The 25,043-nt window shown below is 36.3% G+C and overlaps 2 protein-coding genes across 5 annotated transcripts; both read left to right on the top strand.

Moving 5' to 3' along the window:
- The first annotated feature begins 1,105 nt into the window (after positions 1-1,105).
- m6pr (mannose-6-phosphate receptor (cation dependent)) lies at positions 1,106-8,657 on the top strand. Its single transcript, XM_051721384.1, has 7 exons — positions 1,106-1,393; positions 3,455-3,617; positions 3,712-3,872; positions 4,266-4,375; positions 4,629-4,759; positions 6,285-6,411; positions 6,504-8,657. Exons 2-7 carry the CDS (start codon positions 3,469-3,471, stop codon positions 6,627-6,629), a joined length of 804 nt encoding a protein of 267 aa, XP_051577344.1. The 5' UTR covers positions 1,106-1,393; positions 3,455-3,468; the 3' UTR covers positions 6,630-8,657.
- Positions 8,658-9,613: 956 nt separating this feature from the next.
- On the top strand, positions 9,614-23,996 carry casp2 (caspase 2, apoptosis-related cysteine peptidase). Of its 4 annotated transcripts, none has more exons than XM_051721439.1 (12): positions 9,614-10,129; positions 10,642-10,801; positions 12,598-12,747; positions 13,476-13,551; positions 13,775-13,866; positions 14,195-14,374; positions 14,458-14,586; positions 14,678-14,768; positions 17,375-17,569; positions 17,706-17,815; positions 21,405-21,554; positions 22,957-23,996. In XM_051721439.1, exons 2-11 carry the CDS (start codon positions 10,649-10,651, stop codon positions 21,537-21,539), a joined length of 1,311 nt encoding a protein of 436 aa, XP_051577399.1. In that variant the 5' UTR covers positions 9,614-10,129; positions 10,642-10,648; the 3' UTR covers positions 21,540-21,554; positions 22,957-23,996. The 4 variants fall into 4 exon arrangements, with proteins under 4 accessions (XP_051577399.1, XP_051577397.1, XP_051577400.1 ...); XM_051721437.1 differs by having other exon boundaries at positions 21,947-23,996; XM_051721440.1 differs by having other exon boundaries at positions 9,615-10,129; positions 17,375-17,563; positions 21,947-23,996.
- Positions 23,997-25,043: the final 1,047 nt, after the last annotated feature.

Here is a 25,043-nt window from a genome sequence, read left to right as displayed (position 1 = left end):
TCCTGAGAATGAGAGCTTGCATTTGATATATGACTTGAGCATTTATGTCCTATGAGTAGGACCTTTATTTTTATATAAATATTTGAACCACATTACCTCTGGGGAGTGCTAATTTTCAACGCGAATGATTTGAGGCCTTATTTTGTTATTTTAAGAAACATAAATGCAGAAGTGATGGTTTTCTCTGAATAAAAAATTCAATTCAAAAGTTCAGATTCTAAGTTTTCAAATGATACCTCATATGCCTGACTTATGTTTAAGGAAACTTTAACGTTTTAAGTGTAAACCTTTTTCATGATATAGCGCCCCCATTGTTTAAGTGTTTTTAAAATAAAAAAAAAAATAAGAAACTGTATTACACTACAGTTACAGTTTAAATAATTGTTAATCAGAATACAGTTACATTTAAAAAGTATTTTGATTACTGAAGAGATTACTGTGCATTTTATTGTTATTCAGTTGGAAAACATTTATTCGTATAAACGATCAGAAGACATGGTTTTGTACACTCTGTGGGGGTTTTGAGGCAAGTTTGGAGCAGCGGAAATGGTTAACCTTGTGTAAACTGTCATGTGAACATTTAGCTTTATGCTAAATGCTATTTCTAGACCTTTTACCTGCACATGTTACCAGTCATGATAAAAAAAAATAATAATAAAAAATCAAGAAAATCCACATTCGATCATATATATATATATATATATATATATGTGTGTGTGTGTGTGTGTGTGTGTGTTTTCTTTTCTTGAAAGACCTTTGATATTAGGGCAAATATATACTGCAAAAATCTTATTCTTAATGAGAATTTTTGTTCAAACCTATCAGGGAGGTAGCAGCAGTGAAACCTCTTACCAAACATGAGGCAACATGATCCTCACGCCGAAGCTTTAAACAAGCTAACAAAGCTGTTTGCTGCTGTAGTTCAACCCAGAGGGGATTGCTGTAATAAGGTCACCTGCATGATCATATCTATGACAAATAGAACTTGTTTAATGAGCTACATCGAAAGCAAAATTCTCACTGGGCTCTTTGAGCACTCACAAAAATCTCCCATGCTCACGTGCTGCAGATCAGTTTCCGCTTGATGCAGTCACATGTGGCGCTGTTAAGTTTCACTTCCGCGTTGGAACAAGAACGACTTGACGGCATGATCCTTTCAATCATGCAATCGTTTTAATGAGAATATTGACAAGATTCTGTAGCTTCGCCGTGTGCAGATCGATACCTGCGGATATTCTTACATGATGTTGTTAAGTGTTGTTTAAAGACAGTTGCAACTGTTTGGGAAGGAGAAACTGAGACCCCATTAAGGCTGGGCACATCTAGACAACTACTTAAGACACACTATTTATCTCCAGTAAATATATTCACATATTTCAGCCCGTTCTAAAAGGTATGTGTGTGTTCAACCGAGTGCATTTTTTTTTTATTTTTTTTTTATTTCATATATATTTATTTCGGCAGCTTAGATCAACAGCATGTTGTTTCATGGGTTTCCTGACTAAAGCTACTCTTGACTAGTTGTTTCATTCACGTTAAAACTGTTTGGTATCTACTCGGTTTAAGAATATAAAATAATTAGTGAAAGATTTGATGCTGATGCTGGTATGTTATGATGACTTCATTAATAGGCTCCTTAGATTGGCCGCTTAAAGGATCCACAAATATTATATAATCATAAAATAGCCTACATATCTGTTTGTATGATAATAATGTGTGTAAAGTTATCTATCCATTCATCCATCTACAGCTGAAGTCAGACGTTTACATACTCTTAGGTTGAAGTCATTTAAACTCATTTTTTAACCACTCCACAGATTTAATATTAGCAAACTGTAGTTTTGGCAAGTCATTTAGGACATCTACTTTGTGCCTGACATGGGTAGTTTTTCCAAAAATTGATTACATACAGATTGTTTCACTTTTAATTGACTATATCATAATTCCAGTGGGTCAGAATATTACATATACTAAGTTAACTGTGCCTTTAAGCAGCTTGGATAATTCCAGAAAATGATGTCAAGCCTTTAGACAATTAGCCAATTAGTTTCTGATTGGAGGTGTACTGAATTGGAGGCGTACCTGTGGATGTATTTTAAGGCCTACCTTCAAACTCAGTGCCTCTTTGCTTGACACCATGGGAAAATCAAAAGAAATCAGCCAAGACCTCAGGAAAAAAAAAAATAATAATAATTGTGGACCTCCACAAGTCTGGTTCATCCTTGGGAGCAATTTCCAAACGCCTGAAGGTACCCTGTTCATCTGTACAAACAATAGTACGCAAGTATTAACACCATGGGACCACGCAGCCATCATACTGCGCAGAAAGGAAACGCATTCTGTCTCCTAGAAATTAACATAGTTTGGTGTGTAAAGTGCAAATCAATCCCAGAACAACAGCAAAGAACCTTGTGTAGATGCTGGAGGAAATCGGTAGACAAGTATCTATATCCACAGTAAAACGAGTCCTATATCAGCATAACCTGAAAGGCTGCTCAGCAAGGAAGAAGCCACTGCTCCAAAACTGCCGTAAAAAAGCCAGACTACAGTTTGCAAGTGCACATGGGGACAAAGATCTTACATTTTGGAGAAATGTCCTCTGGTTTAATGAAACAAAAATGTAAGTGTTTGGCCATAATGACCATCGTTATGTTTGGAGGAAAAAGGGTGAGGCTTGCAAGCCGAAGAACACCATCTCAACCATGAAGCATGGGGGTGGCAGCATCATGTTGTGGGGGTGCTTTGCTGCAGGAGGGACTGGTGCCCTTCACAAAATAGATGGCATCATGAGGAAGGAAAATTATGTGGATATACTGAAGCAACATCTCAAGACATCAGCCAGGAAGTTAAAGCTCGGTCACAAATGGGTCTTCCAAATGGACAATGACCGCAACCATACCTCAAGTTGTGGCAAAATAGCTTAAGGACAACAAAGTCAAGGTATTGGAGTGGCCATCACAAAGCCCTGACCTCAATCCAACAGAAAATGTGTGGGCATAACTGAAAAAGCGTGTGGGAGTAAGGAGGCCTACAAACCTGACTCAGTTACACCAGTTCTGTCTGAAGGAATGGGCCAAAATTTCTGCAGCTTATTGTGAGAAGCTTGTGGAAGGCTACCCGAAACGTTTGACCCAAGATAAACAATTTAAAGGCAATGCTACCAAATACTAACAAAGTGTATGTAAACTTCTGACCCAATGGGAATTTGATGAAAGAAATAAAAGCTGAAATAAATTATTCTCTCTGCTATTATTCTGTCATTTCACATTCTTAAAATAAAATAGTTATCCTAACTGACCTAAGACGGGGAATGTTTTCTATGACTAAATGTCAGGAATTGTGAAAAACTGAGTTTAAATGTATTTGCTAAGGTGTATGTAAACTTCTGACTTCAACTCCATCCATCCATCCATCGTCGGCCACATTACATAATTCAGTGCCTTTTCCCCATCAGGTGCTTCTTCTGTCATGTTGCAGCCTTTGAGAATAATCACTCCACTGTTCTTACTGCTTGTTGGAGTACGAGCGAAAGACAACACAGATAACTGCAAGCTGAATTTTGAGAGTGAATCGGAGAGAAAAGTGCTTCGCTTATTGGAGCCCCTAACCAAACAGAAGTAAGCCACGTTTTTAAGTCTGTTTTGCATTTATGCATAGGTTGTGCAGGTTTTGTTAAGATTGGGGATTTCATACCTATCTTCATATTCACAGCTTCACCGTGGAGGCTAAAGAGAAGGAAAAATACTCCTACATTTTTCAGGTGTGTGGTGACGCAGACGGAATGAAGAATGCAGGTCTTGTGCAGAGGGAAAATGTCAATGGAAAACAGACATTAGTTGGGAACTACAGTCAAACTCGAGCTATTGGAGGAAGTATGTTAGCCTAAGTTATTTGACCATTAAAAGTGATAATCAATCATTCTTCTTTTTGTTGCTTTGTGTTTGATGTTTGAGTAGGGCAAGAATGTTTTAGGAAAGGAGTACAAATTTACTTTTCAGAACCCGTAGGTTTTTTGTATCTCTTTCCAGTTAAATTACACATATATAATAATTCTTAATGTATCATGGCCTTTGTTTGTATTTATTTTATTTTGTAGTTACTTAGCATCAGAAACACAGGAATGCCGATTGATATCATAGCCTCATTGCAATGTTGTAAATAAAACACAAATACCCAAACATCACAAAATTACAGAACTTATTCCAGGTGTCACAGGAAGCTTAAATTCATTTTCAACCAGAGTTTTCTTTTTATTCTTGTCGTAGGTGACTGGGTTCTGCTTATCTATGAGGGGGGAGAAAAGTATGATAGTCACTGTTCAAAAGAGCCAAGAAAAGCAATGATTATGATTTCTTGCAGTAAAACCGCTACTAAGGTATGGATTTTTGTAACTTTGAAATATTAAAGATTCCATGTTGAGCTATTGGCTAAATTGCTTTCATGTGTTCTTGCTGGAAATTCTGTAATGCAAAATGATATAAACAGTGTTCATTGCATTAGCATCTTGCAGTACACAAAGTTCTTGACCTGAAAACATCCTGCTGTAGCAGAAAATAATTAGAATGACCTCATTGTTTGAGCTCAGTAATTGTCTTCATCATTGATTTCTTTGTTTGCCCTTTTGTCAGAGTGCATTTAAAGTGGTTCAGGAGGACAGGGAGAGGCAACAGGACTGTTTTTACCTTTTTGAGCTGGACACCAGTGTAATCTGCCCTGTAACTCCATCTAAACTCAGTGCTGGCTCCATACTGCTCATTGTGTGAGTGCTTGAATATTATCAAAATGATCAGTTACAGTGAAATTACAGTTGCAATTTCATTTTTTATTTTTAACATAATGTATATCACCACCAAGCAGTGTTTGTACAGTCATGGAAAACCTGGAAATATCAGAGAAATGTAAAACTGTAATTTCTGGAGAAGTCATAGAAATTGGTCACAAAAAAAAAAAAAAAAAAAATAGTAGTAATGAAATTTTTTTTATTTATTTGTGCACCACTTAAATATTTCGTTGACTAGAAATTGTGAGTGCATCTTTAAACTGTAAACCCTAATGTTGTCATCAGTGAAAAATTCAAGTTTGTCTTAATTAAACATTACTTGAAATGTCAAGGTTTGGGCTCAAAACGAAAATCTGTATATTCCTTGAACTTATTTTTCTTAATTCATAGACTCAAGATTTTAAGTGTTAATAACTCAAACTATTGAGTACAAAATTGAGGCTAGAGGAATACCCATAATGCCTTTTGCTTAAATTATTTAATCATTTTTCCATGGTCAGAGGGTGCATAGTGCATTTAATATTTATTATTAAGAATTCATAGAGGTTTTAGCTCTTTTGTAGTATTATGTGTATTGTTGCAAATAGCTGTTTGTAATAGCATGTGATGTCAGCATTAGAGTGATTTATGTCCCCTTTGGTCAAGTTGGACCCTTTTAACTCTTATTTAAATGTAACCTAAATTTTAGTCCATTCAATTAAAATGATTAAGTAGAAACAACAACGTTTAAATGGCAAATCTGAGTTAAGTTTACTTGCATCTAGTTACCTTAACTTAAATAATTAAGTTTCTCTGTGATCATGTGTTAAGTGAACTTAATTACACAAGCTTTGGAGACGCCATTACTCAATTTCATTGAGGGAACTAGTTTACTCAGTCAGTTGAGTAAAGTCAACTTATTAGGGTTTTCAGTGTATAAAATAATTGATCACAAACCACTGGAAAAGTCATGGAAAAATCATGAAAATGTATTGGGCAAATATCTGGGGAAACCTGACCAAGCCGTTTGTGTCACTTAAAAGGATAGTTCACCCAAAAATGAAAATTCTCTCATCATTTACTCCCCCTCACACCATCCCAGATGTGTGTGACTTTCTTCTGCTGAACACAAACAAAGGTTTTTAGAAGAATATTTCAGCTCTGTAGGTCCATACAATGTAAGTGAATGGTGACCCAAATTTTTAAGCTCCAAAAGGACAAAGGCAGCGTAAAAGTAATCCATAAGACTCCAGTGGTTAAATCCATGTCCTCTGAAGAAATATGATAGGTGTTGGTGAGAAACGGATCAAATATTTAAGTCCTTTGGAACTTCAAAATGTTCTCCTAAAAATCTTTATTTGTGTTCAGCAGAAGTAAATCATACATGTCTGGGATGGCATGAGGATGAGTAAATGATGAGAAAATGTACATTTTTGGGTCAACTATTCCTTTAATGGGAAAAAAATGCCATTTTACATACTTAACAGTGTGTACCTCCCTGATTAATCCTGTTTGCTGTTCATAGTGCATTCTCCTGCCTAGCCCTGTATCTCACTGGTGGGTTCCTCTATCAGCGTCTGGTGGTTGGGGCCAAGGGAGTTGAACAGTTCCCCAACTATGCATTTTGGTCAGAGATCGGCAACTTAACTGCTGTAGGTGTAATTATGGTGCACTTGTGTCTCTGCTTATTTCATTCTTGAATTTTCTGAATTCAATTTTGAATTGAAAAAATTTCCCCAAACAGGACGGATGTGATTTTGTGTGTCGTTCCCGTGGCAACAGAGAAGAACCGCCTACATATAGAGGTATGGCTACTGAACCTCTTGGGGAGGAGCCAGAGGAAAGAGATGACCATTTGCTTCCCATGTGACCAAATTAAAACAACCAATGAGAAGAGGCTGGACAGTTTTTGGAACCCAAAGAGGGATGTTTAGTTCATGTGTGTTCCTAGTTCAGAAGTGCTGCTGTTTGTTTCTGTTTTTAACCAGTGGCACTTATCCTCTATTTATTCCCCTTATATGTTGATTAGATGTTTGTTAATTGAATAAGATTACTAACTAGTTTTTGAAAGTCCAAAGACTCGCAGGTAAATTTTATAACAAGATTTCAAAAAACACACAACAATGGCCCTCTTTTCTCTCTTTATAGGATGTAAAAGATTTTACCACTGCTTGTCAGAGCTTTACTGTGTGATATGGTCACCACAGAGATGTAGTTTGTATAGAATATAAGTACTTTTTAGTGTGATTATAGGAAATGGTTGGAAATGATTGACTTTACAGAATATTCAGAAAATGTTGTGAAATTAATTATTTGAGAAGTTATTAAACATTCTAGATTCACAATTACAAATATGCTTTGCTTTACCATTCCAAAAAGCGGATTTGTTTGTTGGGGAATATTGTGTTTGTATGGAGGAAGTTTAAAGTTATCTGTCAAACAAGACCTGTGCTTTTTTGAGGCTTACTCTGATGTCTTCATAAAACGTGTTTTCAGTCTGTTATAACTGATACTAATGATAAATTGGCATCCTTAAATGTTATTAATAGAATACATTTGAGAAATAAAAAGATTACAGAAGAGAAACCTTTATGGTACAAACCGTTATTTGATTTACATCAGTTAACAGTTTGCAGTGAAGTATGTTTCATTTGGTGGATTTTCTTTATTTTTACAATAAGGTTCCATTAGTTAACAACATTGGTTAACATGAACTAACAATGAACAATACTTTTACAGCATTTATTAATCTTGGTTACTGTTAATTTCAACATAGTAAACCTTTTTTTTTTTTTTTTTTTTTTTACATTAGTTAATGCAATATGGACTAACATGAACCAACAATGAACAATTGTATTTTTATTAACTAACATTAACAAAGATTAATAAATTCTATAAACAATTAATTTGTTGTTTGTTCATCATACTTAATGTATTAATTAATGTTAACTAATGGAACCTTATTGTAAAATGTTAGCTTTTTTCTTTGTGTCTTTGTTTAATTCATATTGTAAATATTTACGGGAAAGTTCACCCAAAAATGAAAAGTCTGTGATCATTTGTTCCAAACCAGTATTCTTGTGTGAAACACAAAAGATGAAAGTCAAAATATTAGGGACTGATAGCCTCGGTCACCATTCACTTTCATTGAATGGCCAAAAAGCAGAGTCAACAATGTTTAAAAAATGTTCTCATGTTCCTCAGAAAAAAGCCGTATGACTTTTTAACCACATGAGTGTGAGTAAATGATGACAGAAATTTCATTTTTGGGTGAACTATCCATTTAAAATGGTTCGTTGTGTGATCAGTTTCATACAGTTCAAAATACTGTAATCTTCACTGGGAACAACAGAACAAAATTCCAGACTATGACAGAACAGCAGTATATTTTTCTTTTAAAGCAAGCTTTTTCCTCAAGTATTGTGTGTTTGATTGCACTGAAGCTTTGAACTTAATTTGATTTGTAGTGGAGTTGCTCAGTTTTGTCCAAACATAACCATGAGGTCATGAATGAGCTTACAAACTCCAGTTTTTTAGTTGTAGTTCACAGCTTTACAAGAATTTCAGAATTGAGGAGGAGTAGAGCTGATATGGTTATAAACCCAAGCCACATAGAGTGCTGTATAATGTATCATTTAAGTGTTTGTCTATATGTAAAAGTATGTTAAATGGCTCTTTGACAAGAGCTTCAGAGTGTAAATGCTGGTTAAGTATCTGCTTTAAAAACCAGGGTCTATATTATTCGTATGACAGCTTGGTACTTCATGAGATACAGGCCTGTGCGAAGATGTTACTTTACTGTTCTTGCTACTGCTTTTTTGTTCTTTATAATTTCAGTGAGAGAAACAATACACTTTTTGCTTTGGAGTAGAAATGATAAATAAAGTTTTTGATTATGGGTCTGAGTATGTCAATTTTAGTCCTTTACTGAATTTTCAGCTCAAAGTTACCTGGATATTGTAAAACTGGTGTCATTGATAAAAATAGTGGCTTTTGGTTTGCACGAAAGTTAGTGGTAAGTTTGTGTGAAATTTTGTTCCAAAGGAATATAATTAATCTTAACAGGTTTATATACTATGATTTGTCCAAAACATGCTTTATTTAAACCAGAATCACCTTTGACCTTTAATTAGCATATGCTACTTGTTGCTGTAGCTTGACTGAAACAGCATGGTGCTAGCAACGGGAAGGTCATGGGTTTGATTCAGGGAAAACACAATGACTAAATGTTTACTTTGAGGTTGCATTGAATAAAAGCATCTACCATATGCAAAAAATATAAAATGCCTTGGGAAAGCACACCTGGGTGACTTCACAAATATATCAATATTTTTAAACAAATTTGTTTGAACTTTAGTACACAAGCCTATTTTTACCTAATTTCTACACGCCCTCTATTTTCAGTGTTATAAAGTAGCAGGTTATAAAGTTTATTTGGATGGTTTAGAGCCAAAGCTGTGTAAGTGCAATGTTGGGTGACTATAGGGGACCCATGTGATATGGCATCATCAGTAGAGGATTTGAGAAATATTTAAACTTTAAATAATATACACTCTGCAATGAACAGAACTGAGTCTTGGGCTTTTTTATGTTTTTATGTGTTAATTTTAAAATATTGAAATTGTGTAAATGTTTGTATTTATTTTTTTAGTTCAAATTAAATTCACTTCTGGATGGGTCATGTATTTCTAACAGTGATGTATTATTTATGACATTGGATTCAAATAAGTGGGTAAAACCTACATACGCCTTTTTCGTGGGCGGACAGCGCTACGATAGGCTGCTCCTCACGTCAATCATCTTTTGACCCAGCGTCCATTGGCTGCTCAGCGCCATCATCACCCGCGGAAGTTTGTACACAATTAATTTTCAGATACTCTTCCATTTTTCTCAACTTCTGTCTCTCCGCATGAAACCTCACCAAAGAATACGAAAGACGAAGAGAAAAGGCATTTTAAAAGAATGGAATAAACGCTGATGACATCAAAGCTTGCATGAACTGCGACAAAGTCCCTGATAGCGAATAGGATTTTGCAGCGAAGCGCGATATTATTTTCATTTCATTCTTTATTGGTCGTCACCTTGTCAGTTAGCGAAGAAGAAAAATAGAAAAAGACTGTAAAGGCGATTTGAGCTTTAGTTTAGCAGCTGTCCTTTCTTTTATCCTAAATATAGTGTATAGTGAATATAGTAGAAGGGTTTAACATTGACAGTGGTGTCTTTTGTTGTCATTAGCATGCTAAGCTAGCAACAGCGCGACTGGAATTCATAAACCTGGATTCACATCAGATCAGTATTCGTCCTCCATAACTCATCATTATAGTGTCATTAACTGTCATCATCACACGGCGAGGGACTATAAGACAACAGGTAAAGTGAATCTTGTAAGCATGATAACTTTAGAGCACGCTTTGTGGAAACATGCAGGTCACTTGACACCCCTCACCTGTGTGTGAGAGGGTTTGAGTTTATTATAAATGTTTTGTCATCATGAACAATACCCCTATACAGATTCATCTAATTTCTCATCTTCAAACCACCTGTTCATGTGGTTTTCTTATCTGTGAGTCCGTAAAATTGTGTCTTTTCCAGATAATCCAGATGGAATGTTAATAATGTAATGACATGGTTCTTAATGAAGTAACTCATCAGTCTTGATGCTTTGATTTTTTTAATGCATAAACATTGTACTCTATTATATGAAAAAAAAAATATTATGAATGGTTGTAATGGTTACCTGTATTAGGCTAATATGCCTGTTATAATCGTAATTATGTTCTTATGGTACAAGTGTTACTGATAATCTTTTTATAACTAGGTTTGGTAACTAATGTGTCTTTTATTTCTTTCCTTTAAACTTGAACCTGCATTTAAACTCATAGGTTGATCATGCTGGGAGAGTGTGGCATGAAGGAATGGGAGAGACTGGCCCTCAGGAGGAACTCTGTCACTCTCTGTAAGGAGATGGTGGTGGATGATCTGCTGGTCCAGTGTCTGCAACAAGATGAAATCCTCACAGACAACATGGCAGAGAGCATTATGGTAAAGATGGCGAACCAAGTCATGTGACTTATTATAACACTATTATAACAATGTTAATGCAATATTTAACTATATTCTCTACCATGCACAAGTTTGGAATCACCATTATATTTTTATGTTTTTGAAAGATAATGATACTTTTCTTCACCAAGGATGCTTTAAATTGATCATGAATCACAGTAAAGACATTTATAGTGCTACAAATGACTATTTCTATTTAAATAAATGCTGTGTTCTTCTCCACTTACAGCACTGTTTATTAACTAGCAGTTAGTTTATTAAGAAATTCAGATTAAGTTTCATCCCATACTTTCTGTAGCACTTTCCACAGATGTAACTGGTTTGTAGGAAACTTTTCAAAGTCTTCTGGTCAGACGATTCTAACTGAAGTATAACACCTCAAACTTAGACTCATCCATTCACAATACTCATTTCTAATCATTTATCATCCAATCTTTAAGTTATTTTGCCCACACTACCCTTTTCTTCTTATTGGCCAGTTTTGGATGTGGCTTTTTCTTTCAAACTCTGTCTAAAATGCCAACATCCAATCTTCTCTTTGCTGTTGCAGAAAACTGGTGTTTGGTATGTACTTGTCATTAAAGCTACCAGTTTAGGACCTGTGAGGGGTCTGTTTATCAAACTATAGACTTTGACTTCTCTGTAAACCCTAATAAGTTAGCAGAATTCAAATAATGTAAGGCAATCAGCTACATCAATTATTTTAAGTTAATAAACTCCTAAGTTTAATTTGATAGAACTTTCAGATTTTGTACTACACATGCATGTTGATTGCTCTTAACTTGAAACATTGAGTAAGCTAACTTATACAATTTAATGGTACTTAACTTTAAATTTAACTCTTTGGCTGAACTTAAAATTACCATGCAAGCTCAACTAAAATACTTTAAGTAGAGAGAACCTAACTAGCTAGTACTGGCTAGAATTACAATAACTTCCTAAGGAATAAGTAACACATTATTGTTTTTAGTAGACTGGAGTAATGTATTCTGAAAATGGGGCTTTGTCATCATGGGCAAAAAATTAATTTAAAAAGAAATAAATATATAAGACAACTATTTCAAACAGTAAAATTACTTATGTTTTTTGGCAGTATTTTGAAAAATGTAATGCATTCTTGGTGAACAGAAGCATGAGTTTCTTTCAAGAGCAAAAGAGTCTTAGTGACTCTAAACCTTTGAACGGTAGTGTATATTAGTCATAAAATAGTTATACATACACCCAATGTGGAATATGCATTTGTTTTTTGTTTTTGCTGATTTATGAAAATCTGCTGAATTCTGGACAGTGAATTTAAAGTGAGTGAAATGTGTTAAAACAAACTAAAAATATTAGACTCTTATTGTTAGCTAAAAGCATGATCAAATATTCTAATTTTATATTTTATTAGAATAACCTTTTTTTTTAAAAAAGCTTTTAAACTGCAATTAACAAAAAGGAAGAATAATGAAATGAACATGTAAGTGATGGGGAAGTGCAGCATTTTGGGAATGATAGATGTTCATATTCTATGTGGGCCTAGTTATATATTAAAAGTCACTTTTAATGTTAACTTTGAAGTTACTTTCCATTCAATTTGTTAGTCATTGTCCATTTGGACCTATTTATTGTTGATACAGTCTGGAAACAGTATTATTGAAACACTCTTTGTGTATTCTGTTGATGGACCAAAATTCAGACTTCATTATAGTAACAGTATAGATTTGTATATTGCTGATTATTTAAATGTCTAAATATGATTATATTTAACTGTGGCATGATTTGAACCTTTACAGGCTAAGCCAACATCCCAGAGCAAGAGTCGGCATTTGTTGGCTCTTTTGCCCAAACGTGGCCCTCAGGCATTTAGCAGCTTCTGTGCGGCTCTTACAGCGACAGAGCAGCAGCACCTCTGCAGAATACTCATGGAGTTCACAGAGAAAGATGTGAGTTGGTTCCTCCACTTCAGCCAGGATCACACCCAGTTATACTGACTTGGCAGGTTTCTTTAACAACAGATTGTGAGGGACAGGAAAGGTCTCCCTCACAGATGACAGCACGTTTGATGAGAACAAGCGAATCAGAGTGTGTAACAGATAGTGTTGTGCAATTAAACAATGTGAGAAACACAGAGGATCCTTTTTCTAAATTATTTCCCCTCAAGCAATTATTTATTTGATGACCTGCCTGTAAAAGAAACAGAATAATCTGTCTATAATCTGTTTTGTTGATTGTTGAACTTCATTTAATATTTAAAATCTCAAATTAATGTTAGAAATTATGTCACTTTCCAAACTTTATTTTGCGATAAAATATTAAAAGCTGTTTTCGGTGGAACACATGGGTACTTTAGATAATAAGAGACAGAAGAGTTGAGGTTTGGGATCATTGTTACAATCATACAAGACATATGGAAATCAAGCCATCCCAGAGGTCACAGCTGGGTCAGTGGAATAAGAGGGAGAGAGTCAGACTAAAGGGGAAGTTAGAATGCAGTTAATGTACGTCAATACTGTGCACCAGTTTACCACACCCAAACTGCAGTGATTCTTTTCACAAAAACCAAACAGGCAAGTAGGGACTCTCCTGGAAGAGTGAAAAATAAAGAGGTTTTAACTTTCTATATATTCTCACATGAATGTAACAAAATTATTTTGTGCTTTTCTCCTTATAGAAAGGGTTTTCAGAGCCTTCACTTTCTATCCCAACTCAGGAATGTGTGATACCTGCAAAAAGAGCCCGAACCCATGGTGAGGCATTTGTGAGCCTATAAATTATTTTGTAGGCTCTCCATATAAAACAGTTGAAAAAAAAAACTAAAAATGTAACTAAAAAAGCTTTTTGAAAGCATAACAAATTCTGCCCAACAGTGCAACCCCAATTTGTTTACCGAAGTATAAAACATTATGGGAAATTGTTTTGTGATATGAACCTCATATATTTGAGCTAAATGTGGTTGATTTTGTTTTTCAGAGTCAATGGAGATGTGTTTGGATGCAGACTCCCCCGTGACCTCAGCTGTTCTCCCCTGCACTCATGAATTCTACGAGTCCCACAGATTACAGGTGGGTAGTTGACATGAAATACATATGGAAAGTTGACCTGCGGTGTGACATGCTGTACTCTACGTGGAATATTTTTACTTAATTTGTTTTTTAAACGAATTGGTGAAAAGCTTAAAAGAAATGGTGACTAGTATATAGACTTTCCCTTAATCATTCATATAATTCTTTACCTACAAACTTGATGTTGATCAAAAAAGTCAATGGGCACAAGTATACAAACTCTTTCTTTGAATACACACACACACACACATCACATTTGCTTGTATTTTACACTATGTTAGCACATTAGAGTATGTAACCACTATGCAAATGTTTCCTTTCTTCTCAGGCTTACCCGATGCACTCTAGTCCGCGAGGATTGGCCCTGGTGTTGAGTAACGTGAGGTTTGATTCTGCAAACACTGATCTGGACATCCGAAGGGGAGGAGAGGTGGACGAGGAAGTTCTGAGGAGACTTTTCACTGAGTTGGACTTTAAAGTCAGTCTACACAAGGACCTCACAACAGAGGTGAGTCTTACACACTGGGGAATCACAAAGCACTGCAGAGCAAAGTCATTTATTAATTATTTGTTGATTTGTGTGTGTTTTAGGCAATGCGTGGGTGCTTGGAACAGTTCGCCCAGCGGCAGGAGCATGCAGATTATGACTGCTGTGCAGTGTGTTTGTTGTCTCATGGTGTTGAAGGATCTATCTATGGTACTGACGGACAGCTGCTGGAGGTACACGATTTATATTTTTATTTCAGCTTACTGCTTTAAAAAAAGAAGATAATTTCATTGTCAAAGTTCGAAATGTCTCTCTTTCTCTCAGTTGGACTGGTTGTTTGATGTTTTTGATAACGCCCGCTGCCCTCTGCTCCAGAACAAGCCAAAGATGTTCTTTATTCAGGCCTGTCGTGGAGGTGAGAGAAGTTATCAGTGATTAGTCATGGTAAATTTGCCCATTATGTGTGTGTTATAGTTGCGATGCACCGATCCAAAACCTGGATTGTATCTACTCTGATACTGAAGTTTTTAGGCTGATCGGGTATCGGCCCGATAAGACTGATCTAAATTCGATACCTTGTATAAGTCATGGTTGCTAATGCCAATCGCCAAAAATGACATAAAAGAACCATAAAATCACCAATAAAATTGTCTGTATGCTCATTTTATTATTTTATTCAAAGTCTCTTGAAGCCATATGATAGTTTTGTGAAGCACAAAAGGCTACGTTTATTAAGTAAATAGTTTGCATGTGCAGCATGTTTCAGTTAACGCAAGCTGCTCTGTTGTCACACACTCACAGTACGCACCGGGCGAAATAAAAGCCTGAAGGTTTTAAAGTTAAAAAATTTGACTGAAATATATTGCTATTATATAATGAACCCAAATATTTAGTAGAATTATTATTTAAAGTGAATTATTAGGGATGCTCCAATCAGGATTTTTACAGCCGATATGATCACCGATCTTCTTGTCACCTGATCGGCCGATAATGATCCCGATTACCGATCATTTCACCTTTTATCAGGATCTCTGTCATAACTGGCTATATGTAAGCATTCTGCACACTGTCACAATTAATTGAATTAATCCTAGTTTGTGCTGACAAAAAAAGTTTAACAGGCTTATTAAAAAAAAGTATATGCTAACAGAATATTCTCTATATTAAAGATAGATAGCCCTATAAAAATTGAAGCTTAGTGCCAAACTGAAGATAAACTGATTGGTGCAATTAAACTTAATGTGACATTTTTGGTTATTGATTCATTGTCATTATTTTATATAATAATAATTATTATTATTCATTTTATTTCTATTTTATTTTTGCATTATATTTAATACATTATATTGTGGGATCTTAATACTGTATAAAGAATTATTATATTCATAAATTCCTTCCCTGCCTTTTCATTTAGATGGATGTATTAATAGTTAATTTTCACTTGTTGCTGCTTGAACTTTAATGAGGGGAACACGTGCTCTCTCATGAGGACAAGAGATGAAAGGAAAGCAGAGAAAGAGTGCATGTTTCTGGACTCTACTGGTGCTACTATTGTTAAAGCCGTTTAATTGGGAGATATTTAATAAAGACGTTTGAATTACACCACATGTCGTAACTACAGTTATTTTTGAGATGCCTATGCCTGGCAGGGACTGAGATGCTTCCACCATAAATGATAATAAGGACCTTTTCACTGCTTGCGCTGTTTTCCCTCTGCCTTGTCATGTGTGAAACGCCACTGTGATGAGGAGGAGGGCGGGGCCGGGCCGTGAGTATGCACGGCCAGCCCCCAATCAGGCTAATCAGCCAAGGAGAGGGATAAAGCCGAGCCAGATGTGGCAGGTCGAGAGAGAGAGAGCCACATGCAGCTGCCGTGTGTGTTTCTCTCTCCCGAATTGCCGCATCCGACTCGGCCTTATCTGGCACCTTGGCTGATTAGCCCAGCTGGGTGCCGGCCATGCGGACTTACGGCCCGGCCCCGCCCTCCTCCTCGTTACAACCACATTAACAGTACAGTACACAAGCTAGTTTTCATATTCACCATACCTCTCCCACTGCATCGCTCTTAACTGCTGAATCAAGTTTGTTGTCCTACAATACTATTCCAGTATTACCCACACTACGTGATGTCATGACAGTGCTGCTGAAGTCTTAAAGAAGCCGCATGTTTTTTGTGACATGAGTGATCGGTTCATGTGATTGGCCAAATTACCGATCGAGTCATAGGACGTGAATATGCGCCGATACCAATAGGTGGCTGATCGATCAGAGCTTCCCTAATACGTAATTAATAATGTAATTTCTGCGCCACCAAATGGAAATGCAAAAATATACTTTGTTTTCAAAACAGCTTCCTGAAAACGCCCCGTCTGCCGTTGGTCAAAGAGATAGTCCGGGTGGGTCTAAGCGGGTCACTCAAAACAGCAATTTTCATAGCACCACAGAAAGACACTGTTTACGTTTTTTGAGAAAATGAATCTATGAATGTCTTACTTATAGTTGTCTCTGCTTATTAAGCTGGGATAGAAGAAAGTATTTTAACATTAAAAAGTTACATACTTCAGCTTTAATAATAAAATAGTAATAGTATAGATATTCTAAACTGATTAAGAAAAAAGCAACACTGGTATCAGATTGGGATGGGTATCTGCTGAAACTGAGGGTTCAGGTATCAGAATCAGGTCAGGAGAAAAAAGTGGTATCGGTGCATCCCTACATTACAGTGGATGTTTTTGATTAGTTGTTGACTGATACGGGTTTTTAAATGTTCTATGCCAATATTTCTTGGCAGGGTGGCACTATAATGTCTAATATATAATTTAAATAATTTAATGATATCAAATTATACATACACAAAATTGCAGGAATAAATGCACACTGTTTATTAAGTTATTGCACACCAGCCTTAATAAAATCAATAACAAGTTCATTGGAAGACATAAGGGAGAGCTAACACACCAAACAGGCATAGGTCTGTTGATATTTTTGACACTTTTTATTTTTTGGACACCCTTGTTTCAGAGGAGATGGACAACGGCGTGGACCAGTTGGATGGACAGGGCCGTACTCAATCCCCAGGCTGTGAACAGAGGGATGCTGGGAGAGAGGAGGAGAGGCAGAACAAAGAGAGGGAGGAGAAAGACAGAGAGAGACTGAGAGTCAAACTGCCCCAGAGATCCGATATGATCTGCGGCTTTGCCTCCCTCAAAGGTTTCAGTGTGTACACACTGTTGTCAGTTTATTTAATTTAATCATATTTAGCTCAATATGTCATGTCAGTTGTAAAGACTGCACATTGCTCAATTGTGTGTGTGTGTGTGTGTGTGTGTGTGTTGGTGTTTGTTTGTTTCAGGCACTGCTGCAATGAGAAACACCAAGAAAGGGTCCTGGTTTGTTCAGGAACTAAACACAGCCATCAGACAGAGAGCCAACGACACACACATGTCTGACATACTTGTTCAGGTTAGACATTTGGGTCTTATTTGGACCACATAATAAAATGTTGTACTTTAGTGAGAATTTTTTAGCAATTACACCACAGCAACATGACCAAAATATAATTTCAATATACATTTGCACTTATTCACTTGGCAGATGCTACACTGCCTGGCCAAAAAAAATAAAAAAAATCCATTTGGATTTAAATAATGATTATGATATGGGGTTGCTTCAATTGGTCAGGTCTAGGCTCAGCAACATTATGCGGCAATAAAAAGAAGTCAGCTGAGTACATGAATGTACTGAATGACCAGGTTATCCCATCAATGGATTATTTTCTTCCCTGATGGCATGGACATATTCCAGGATGACAATGCCAAGATTAATCGGGCTCAAATTGTGAAAGAGTGGTTCAGGGAGCATGAGGAATCATTTTCACACATGAATTGGCCACCACAGAGTCCTGACCTTAACCTCATTGAAAGTCTTGTGCAGAAGAAGACTTTACGGAGTGGTTCTACTCTACTGTCGTCAATACAAGATCTTGGCCAAAAATTAATGCGACTCTGGAAGGAAATAAATGTGACTTTGCATAAGGTTGTCGAATCAATGCCACAACGAAGGCTCGCTGTAGTCAAAGCTAAAGGCGGTACTGATGACGGAGAGTCGAACCACTCCGTAAAGTCTTCTCCAGCACATCCCATAGACTTTCAATGGGGTTAATTTCAGGACTTTGTGGTGGCCAATTCATGTGTGAAAATTATTCCTTATGCTCCCTGAACCACTCTCTCACAATTTGAGCCAGATGAATCTTGGCATTGTCGTCCTGGAATATGCCCATGCTGTCAGGGAAGAAAAAGTCAATTTATGGGATAACCTGGTCATTCAGTACATTCAGGTAGTCAGCTGACTTCATTTTATTGCAGCATAGCGTTGCTGAACCTAGATCTGACCAATTGAAGCAACCCCAGATCATAGCACTGCCTTAAATCCAAACAGCTTTTGTTTTGGCCAAGCAGTGTATTATCCAAAGCAACTACAGTGCATTCATGCTATAAATTTCATCAGTCTGTGTGTTTGCTGGGATTTGAACCCATAACCTTGGTGATGCTTGTGCAATGCTCTACCACATTGAGAAGTATTCTCTGCTATATTGATTAAGAAAAAGAAGCACAATAAGCCCCACAAGGTCATGTGTTACGTAAAGAATAATTGACGGCGGCCAGTTGACTTATTGAAAAATGTATTGTAACAAGTTCGTAAGTGGGGAAAGGAGGAGGCAGGAGACAGCGAATCCAACTCAAAGGTAATTTTTATTTTTCCAACTCAAAAGCTTCCAACACACACAACTGATGCACTAACACACACACAAGTGCAGAATTGGCTGTCTCTCTCCCCTCACTGGCATCTGGCTCGCTCTTAAATCCGTCTCCAACTCTAACTGCAATGACAAACATCTGTTAGAGACAGTCATTGCCAGGTGATGAACCTTACCGTTCTCATCTCCTGATCTTGCTCTCCACTCACAAACCGGTGCTCAACCACGCCCCCCCCCCACCACCATATGTATTTATTATGAAATTTATTTTAATATCTGTAGAAAGCTTTCTGCATTAATTGGTCAAAGTGTGATCTCATCTTCATTAAAGTCACAAGTACAGACAAAGCACAATGTGCTTAAGCTAACAACACAAAAACAATTATAATCTTTCATGTCTTTATTAAACACACATCCCCTTAAACATTCACAGTAAGTAAGTGAACCCCTAGGCTAAAGATGTCAGCAAAGCTAATTAGAGTCAGGAGTTGGCAAACCTGGCATCCAGTTAATGAAATGAGATTGGAGGTGTGGGTTAGACCTACTTTTGACTTATAAAACACACTCAAACATTTTGAGTTTTCTATTCAAATGCACCTGCTTGTGTGGACCATGCCTCATGAAAAAATGAGATTTCAGAAGACCTACAATCAAGAATTGTTTCTTTGCATAAAGCTGGAAAGTGTTATAACGTTATCTCGAAGAACTTAGATATTCATTTGTCCACAGCTAGACAAATTGTCTATAAATGGAGACGATTTAGTGCTGTGGCTTCTCTCCTTGGAAGTGGCCGTCCAGCCAAGATTACTCAAAGGGCACACTGCAGAATGCTCAATGAGGAAAAATAGAACCCTAGAGTGATATCTAAAGACTTGAAGGAATCATTGGACTGGTTCATTAGTCTACTATATGGAAAACATCAAACAGCCATAGAATCCATGGCAAGACACCACGAAGGAAGCTGCTGCTTTCCAACAAAAACATTGCTGCGCCCCTGAAGTTTGCCAAAGATAACCTTGACATCACTGACGTGCACAAAATGGGGGCTACAGGGGCACAAGCCCCTGCCCTTTTCGTTCACAAATCTAAAGGTGCCCTTTTTTTTTTCTTTCTCTCCAATTTGGAATGCCCAATTCCCAATGTGCTCAAAGTCCTCGTGGTGGCATAGTGACTCGTCTCAATCTTGGTGGCGGAGGCCGAATCTCAGTTGCCTCCACGTCTGAGACTGTCAATCTGCGCATTTTATCATGTGGCTTGTTGAGCGCGTTACCACGGAGACGTAGCACGTGTGGAGGCCCACGCTATTCTCCGTAGCATCCACACACAACTCATCACGTGCCCCACCGAGAGCGAGAACCACACATTATAGCGACCACGAGGAGATTACCCCACATGACTCTACCCTCTCTAACAACCGGGCCAATTTGGTTGCTTAGGAGACCTGGCTGGAGTCACTCAGCATGCCCTGGATTCGAAATTGTGACTCCAAGGGTGGTAGTCAGTGCCAATAATCGCTGAGCTACCCAGGCCCCTAAATGTGCCCTTTTAAGTGGAGGTGCCTTCAAGAGCGCAGAGGAAAATGGTTGAGCTGAAGCAGTTCTGTAAGGAGGAATGGTCCAAAATTCCTCCTGAACGTTGTGCAGGTCTAATCCACAGCTACCAGAAATGCTTGGTTGAGGTTATTGCTGCCAAAGGAGGATTAACCAGTTATTAAATCCAAGAGTTCACTTTCTGTTTCCACAGCACTGTGAATGTTTAATGGGATATGTTCAGTAAAGACATGAAAGATTATAATTGTTTGTGTGTTGTTAGTTAAGCACATTGTGTTTATACTACAGTAAGTGCTTAAAAGCAGCACAAGCCTCCTTTACTATATCTTACTCTTTGTGGCTTAAAATTGTATTTCTACTCAAAAGAGCATTTTAGGGACAAAAACCAAAAAAAAAGATTCTTGAAAAAAACAACCTGAAAAATGTCTTGACTGGTGTGGAAAGAATGGTATAAACAGCATAATTGACTCTGGGCCTTGAATTATTGAGGCATTACCACCTTAGGGTGTGCATTATTTTTCAATAATTCAAGGGGCTGTTGTCAATTTGTCCTTATTTAATATAGAATTCAATTCATATGCATTCATGACATATTTTAGAGACTTTGATTGTGCTTCATCATCCAATCAGGTTTTAGAGCTGGAAATGTTTTTTTTAAATTTCACACACCACATACACTCACAAAGGTACATATAAGACACACTAAAATGGATTTCATTCCCTTTTTTTTTTTCTTTCTCTCTAGGTGAATGGCCGGATTAAAAGCAGGGAGGGATATGCTCCTGGTTCAGCACACCATCGCTGTAAGGAGATGTCAGAGTTCACCAGCTCCCTCTGTAAAGACCTCTACCTCTTCCCTAAGTACTACCCCAACAGCTAGACACATACTCCACAGGTGCAAAGCACATAGAATACACTGCCCTCAGAACTGATTATAATGCCCTAGTGGAAGCTCAGCGAACACGTGTGTACATCCATCATAAGCTCAGCACACAGACACATAGTGATGTAAATATAATTAGACCCCATTCCACGTTTCATCTATCACACATTCCTCAGCACAATGGCAGATTCGTTAGGACACTTGTGTACATTATTTACTGTGGTTTTGCAAAAGTAGATAATTTGCTATATATATATATATATATATATATATATATATATATATATATATATATATATATATATATATATATATATATACCCATCCATCTTCTAGTGGATAAGGTGCATTCAGAAAATGTATTAAGCAGCTGATCCAGATATTTCTTTTTCCCTTTCCTTTAGTTAGGAAAAAGTGAAGATGTCATTTTGGAGGATGTGTGAAAAATGGTATCAGTTTGTTTTCATGATTTTAAACTGGATTTTAGGGTGAATAGGTTGAAATACATTTTTTAGTCCAATATTTTTTAATCATATGGTGTGTAAATGTTGCCATACAAATCACAATATGTGCTTCCTTCAACTTGATGCTTTACAAGCCAACTGATTTTTATTGACTTTCCTTTTTTGCGTAGATTTATTTTTGTCTATTTGTTCTCATTTCTATTTGTACACTTTTATCTCTATTGTTCTTGTTCTATTGGTTCAGTAATTGTGGACCCTTTACACCCTAAAGCCAATCTTTAAACTTCTCAATGACACATTATTCATACTAACATTGTGCCAGTACCATAGTAAAGTCTTTTATAACATTTTACTTGTTGGAACAGATAAAGCCGTTGCCTTTTCTACTGGGAAAGATCTGCCCTTACTTTATTTAGGTGTCCTAAATGCACCTTTACGTGCATTATATAAACTAAAGTACATTTTAAATGTATGTTTTCTACAAAACATCAGTTAATTAATTCACTTTAATTATCCTGTACACACCATGGCAGCTGTTTATGATTATAGTGCTTCCTGATTCAAAGTGAAACTATCTGCTCACCATAGATTTGAAAAGCTATTTATCAAACCATGAATGCATGAATATATGTTGCACATCAACATAACATATTCCATACTTTTACAAATGTTTGTGTAATTTCAAAACTTCCAAATTCCATTTGCATTCCAAGTAGTTACCCCCATTTTCCCATGGGGGGGTATTCTCAAAGCGAAATGTATATATTCTCATAACACTTTTTTTGTGTTGTTATGCTTTATATATATGCAGAATTGTTTTTTTTTTTTTTTTTTTTTTTTTGCAGATTTCCCTCTTACACATATTGTTTTTACTTTTAAAAAGTCAAGTGTGCCAATGAATGCACATTTAATCCTGACTGAAAATATGCAATGTCTTAAAACACCTGCAGGTGGCGTTGCAGAGCTAAAGCACTTCATCAACAAACCTTTTGCCATACAGAGGTTCCAACGTTTAGACACACAGCCCTTCTGATCTCCTCATAAAACATTATTCCTTCTGGGAATGCAGACTAAATTTTTGTGTGCTGTTTTTTTCCTCTGTGTACGTATGTCTTCCTCATGCAGTAGGCATCTGTGTTAGGGTAAAGGTCACGACCTTTAACACTGCCGTGGAATCCCTCGTACTCTCTGCTACATTTCACACTCGTCACCTTTAGCTTAAGTTATCACGCAGCACTATGTATTTTTTATTTTATTTTATTTTTATATGGTTTTAACAGCCAAAAAGTTTGATTACATTGTTGATGCTTATATTGCGTTCAAGCTAATTTAGCTTTGTTGGGTTTTATTTTGATCTTTTAATTAATAAGCATCTGTAACATGGGAGCAAAATACGGGCATGAGTTGTTTTTAAATTATAGCTGGGACAGATTTTGAGTTCTTGTATATCAGAAGAAGGGGCTGGTGGAGATACAGAAAACTTCCAAAAATGTACTTTCCTAATGCAAACTCTGTGCCATGATAATCTAGAAATAATTTGAAAGTATTTAAACAAATGACTAGTTATTTGATTTGATGTTCTATAAGGTATTTTCATTGATCATATTTATAAATAAAATGAAAAAAGTGGGAATAGAAAATATATTAACTTAAAATGTATACATTTTAATTCCACAGTATTACATAGGTTCTTGTTGTTGTAACAGTTAAATATGTTTTTTTTTATTTATTTTTTTATCCCCTTTTAAAGTGTTAAAACCCACAATGGACAGAGGTACATGTTTAGCTGTGTTATATAGTGCAGTTTAGTCTCAGCCAGCCTGACTGTACCAGAGGAGTTCCTGGTTAACTTGATATGAAATGGATTGTAGAGTTTATTCACTGCCTTTTTTATCTAACCAGCTATAAAGGGTGCTTAAATCAACTATAGGGAAACTGTCATTTTTGTATTTTTGTAATGCAAAAGCTGCCATGTAATAAATACTGTTCTAAAGAACTCTGTGTTAATGCAGTTTTTTGTTTAAAGTCTGAGACCACTGGTAAAAAAAAAAAAAAAAAATGTTTTATTATATATGTTATTATAAATTGTATTACGAGCTTAACAATTTTAGTGAAAAGCTGATGTTATCTCGGCTTGATTTAAGAATGTTCCAAACAGCATCTTGTGTGCTTCAGTGGAAGCAGGGAAATCTGACCTTTTGTGGGAGTTAACATGATGTTGCAAATTTGCTTATTTAGTTTGTGACCAAGAAAAAGCACAGAATCTAAAATATTTTTCATTCATATTATGTCCTAAAACTTTGTTTATTTCCTGGATTAAGTTCCATTTTAAATCCCAGATTTCTCAGTATTTTGGACCCTACAATATGTTAGTTGTTTGCATGGATATTATGTGTTTAAAAATAAGACATCCATGCTGACCAGAAGGAACAAAAAAACAGTTATTATGTGTATGTTAATGCACATACAGCATGTGTGTAAAAACAAATATATATATATACATACTGTGTGTGTGTGTGTATATATATATATATATATATATATATATATACAGTTGAAGTCAGAAGTTTACATACACCTAGGTTGAAGTCATTAAAACTCATTTTTGAAATATTCCACAGATTTCATTTTAGCAAACTATAGTTTTGGCAAGTCTTTTAGGGCATCTACTTTGTGCATGACATGAGTAATTTTCCAACAATTGTTTACAGACAGATTGTTTCACTTTTAATTGACTATATCACAATTCAGAAGTTTACATACACTTGTTACAATTCTCTGTTGTTTGCCCTGTGTTTAGCCTCTCATCTGTTTCCCCCTGGACTACACTTCACATAATTCCCTGCTCTGATCACCTCCAGCTGTCCCCATTGTTTCTCACCTGTTTTTCATTTACCTCGTTACCCATTGTGTATTTAATGCCCTGTTGTTTTCTTTGTCCTTGTCAGTTGTTATGTGTTTTGACCTCCTGTTCTTCACTCGTTCCCATCGTTCATGTTTTCTCTGTTCCTGTGTTTTTCCCATCGTGGATGTTTCT

The sequence above is a fragment of the Myxocyprinus asiaticus genome, chromosome 16 (genome assembly GCF_019703515.2).
Source record: "Myxocyprinus asiaticus isolate MX2 ecotype Aquarium Trade chromosome 16, UBuf_Myxa_2, whole genome shotgun sequence".
Lineage (NCBI taxonomy): Eukaryota > Metazoa > Chordata > Actinopteri > Cypriniformes > Catostomidae > Myxocyprinus > Myxocyprinus asiaticus.
This window is presented reverse-complemented; position numbering and strand designations above follow the sequence as displayed.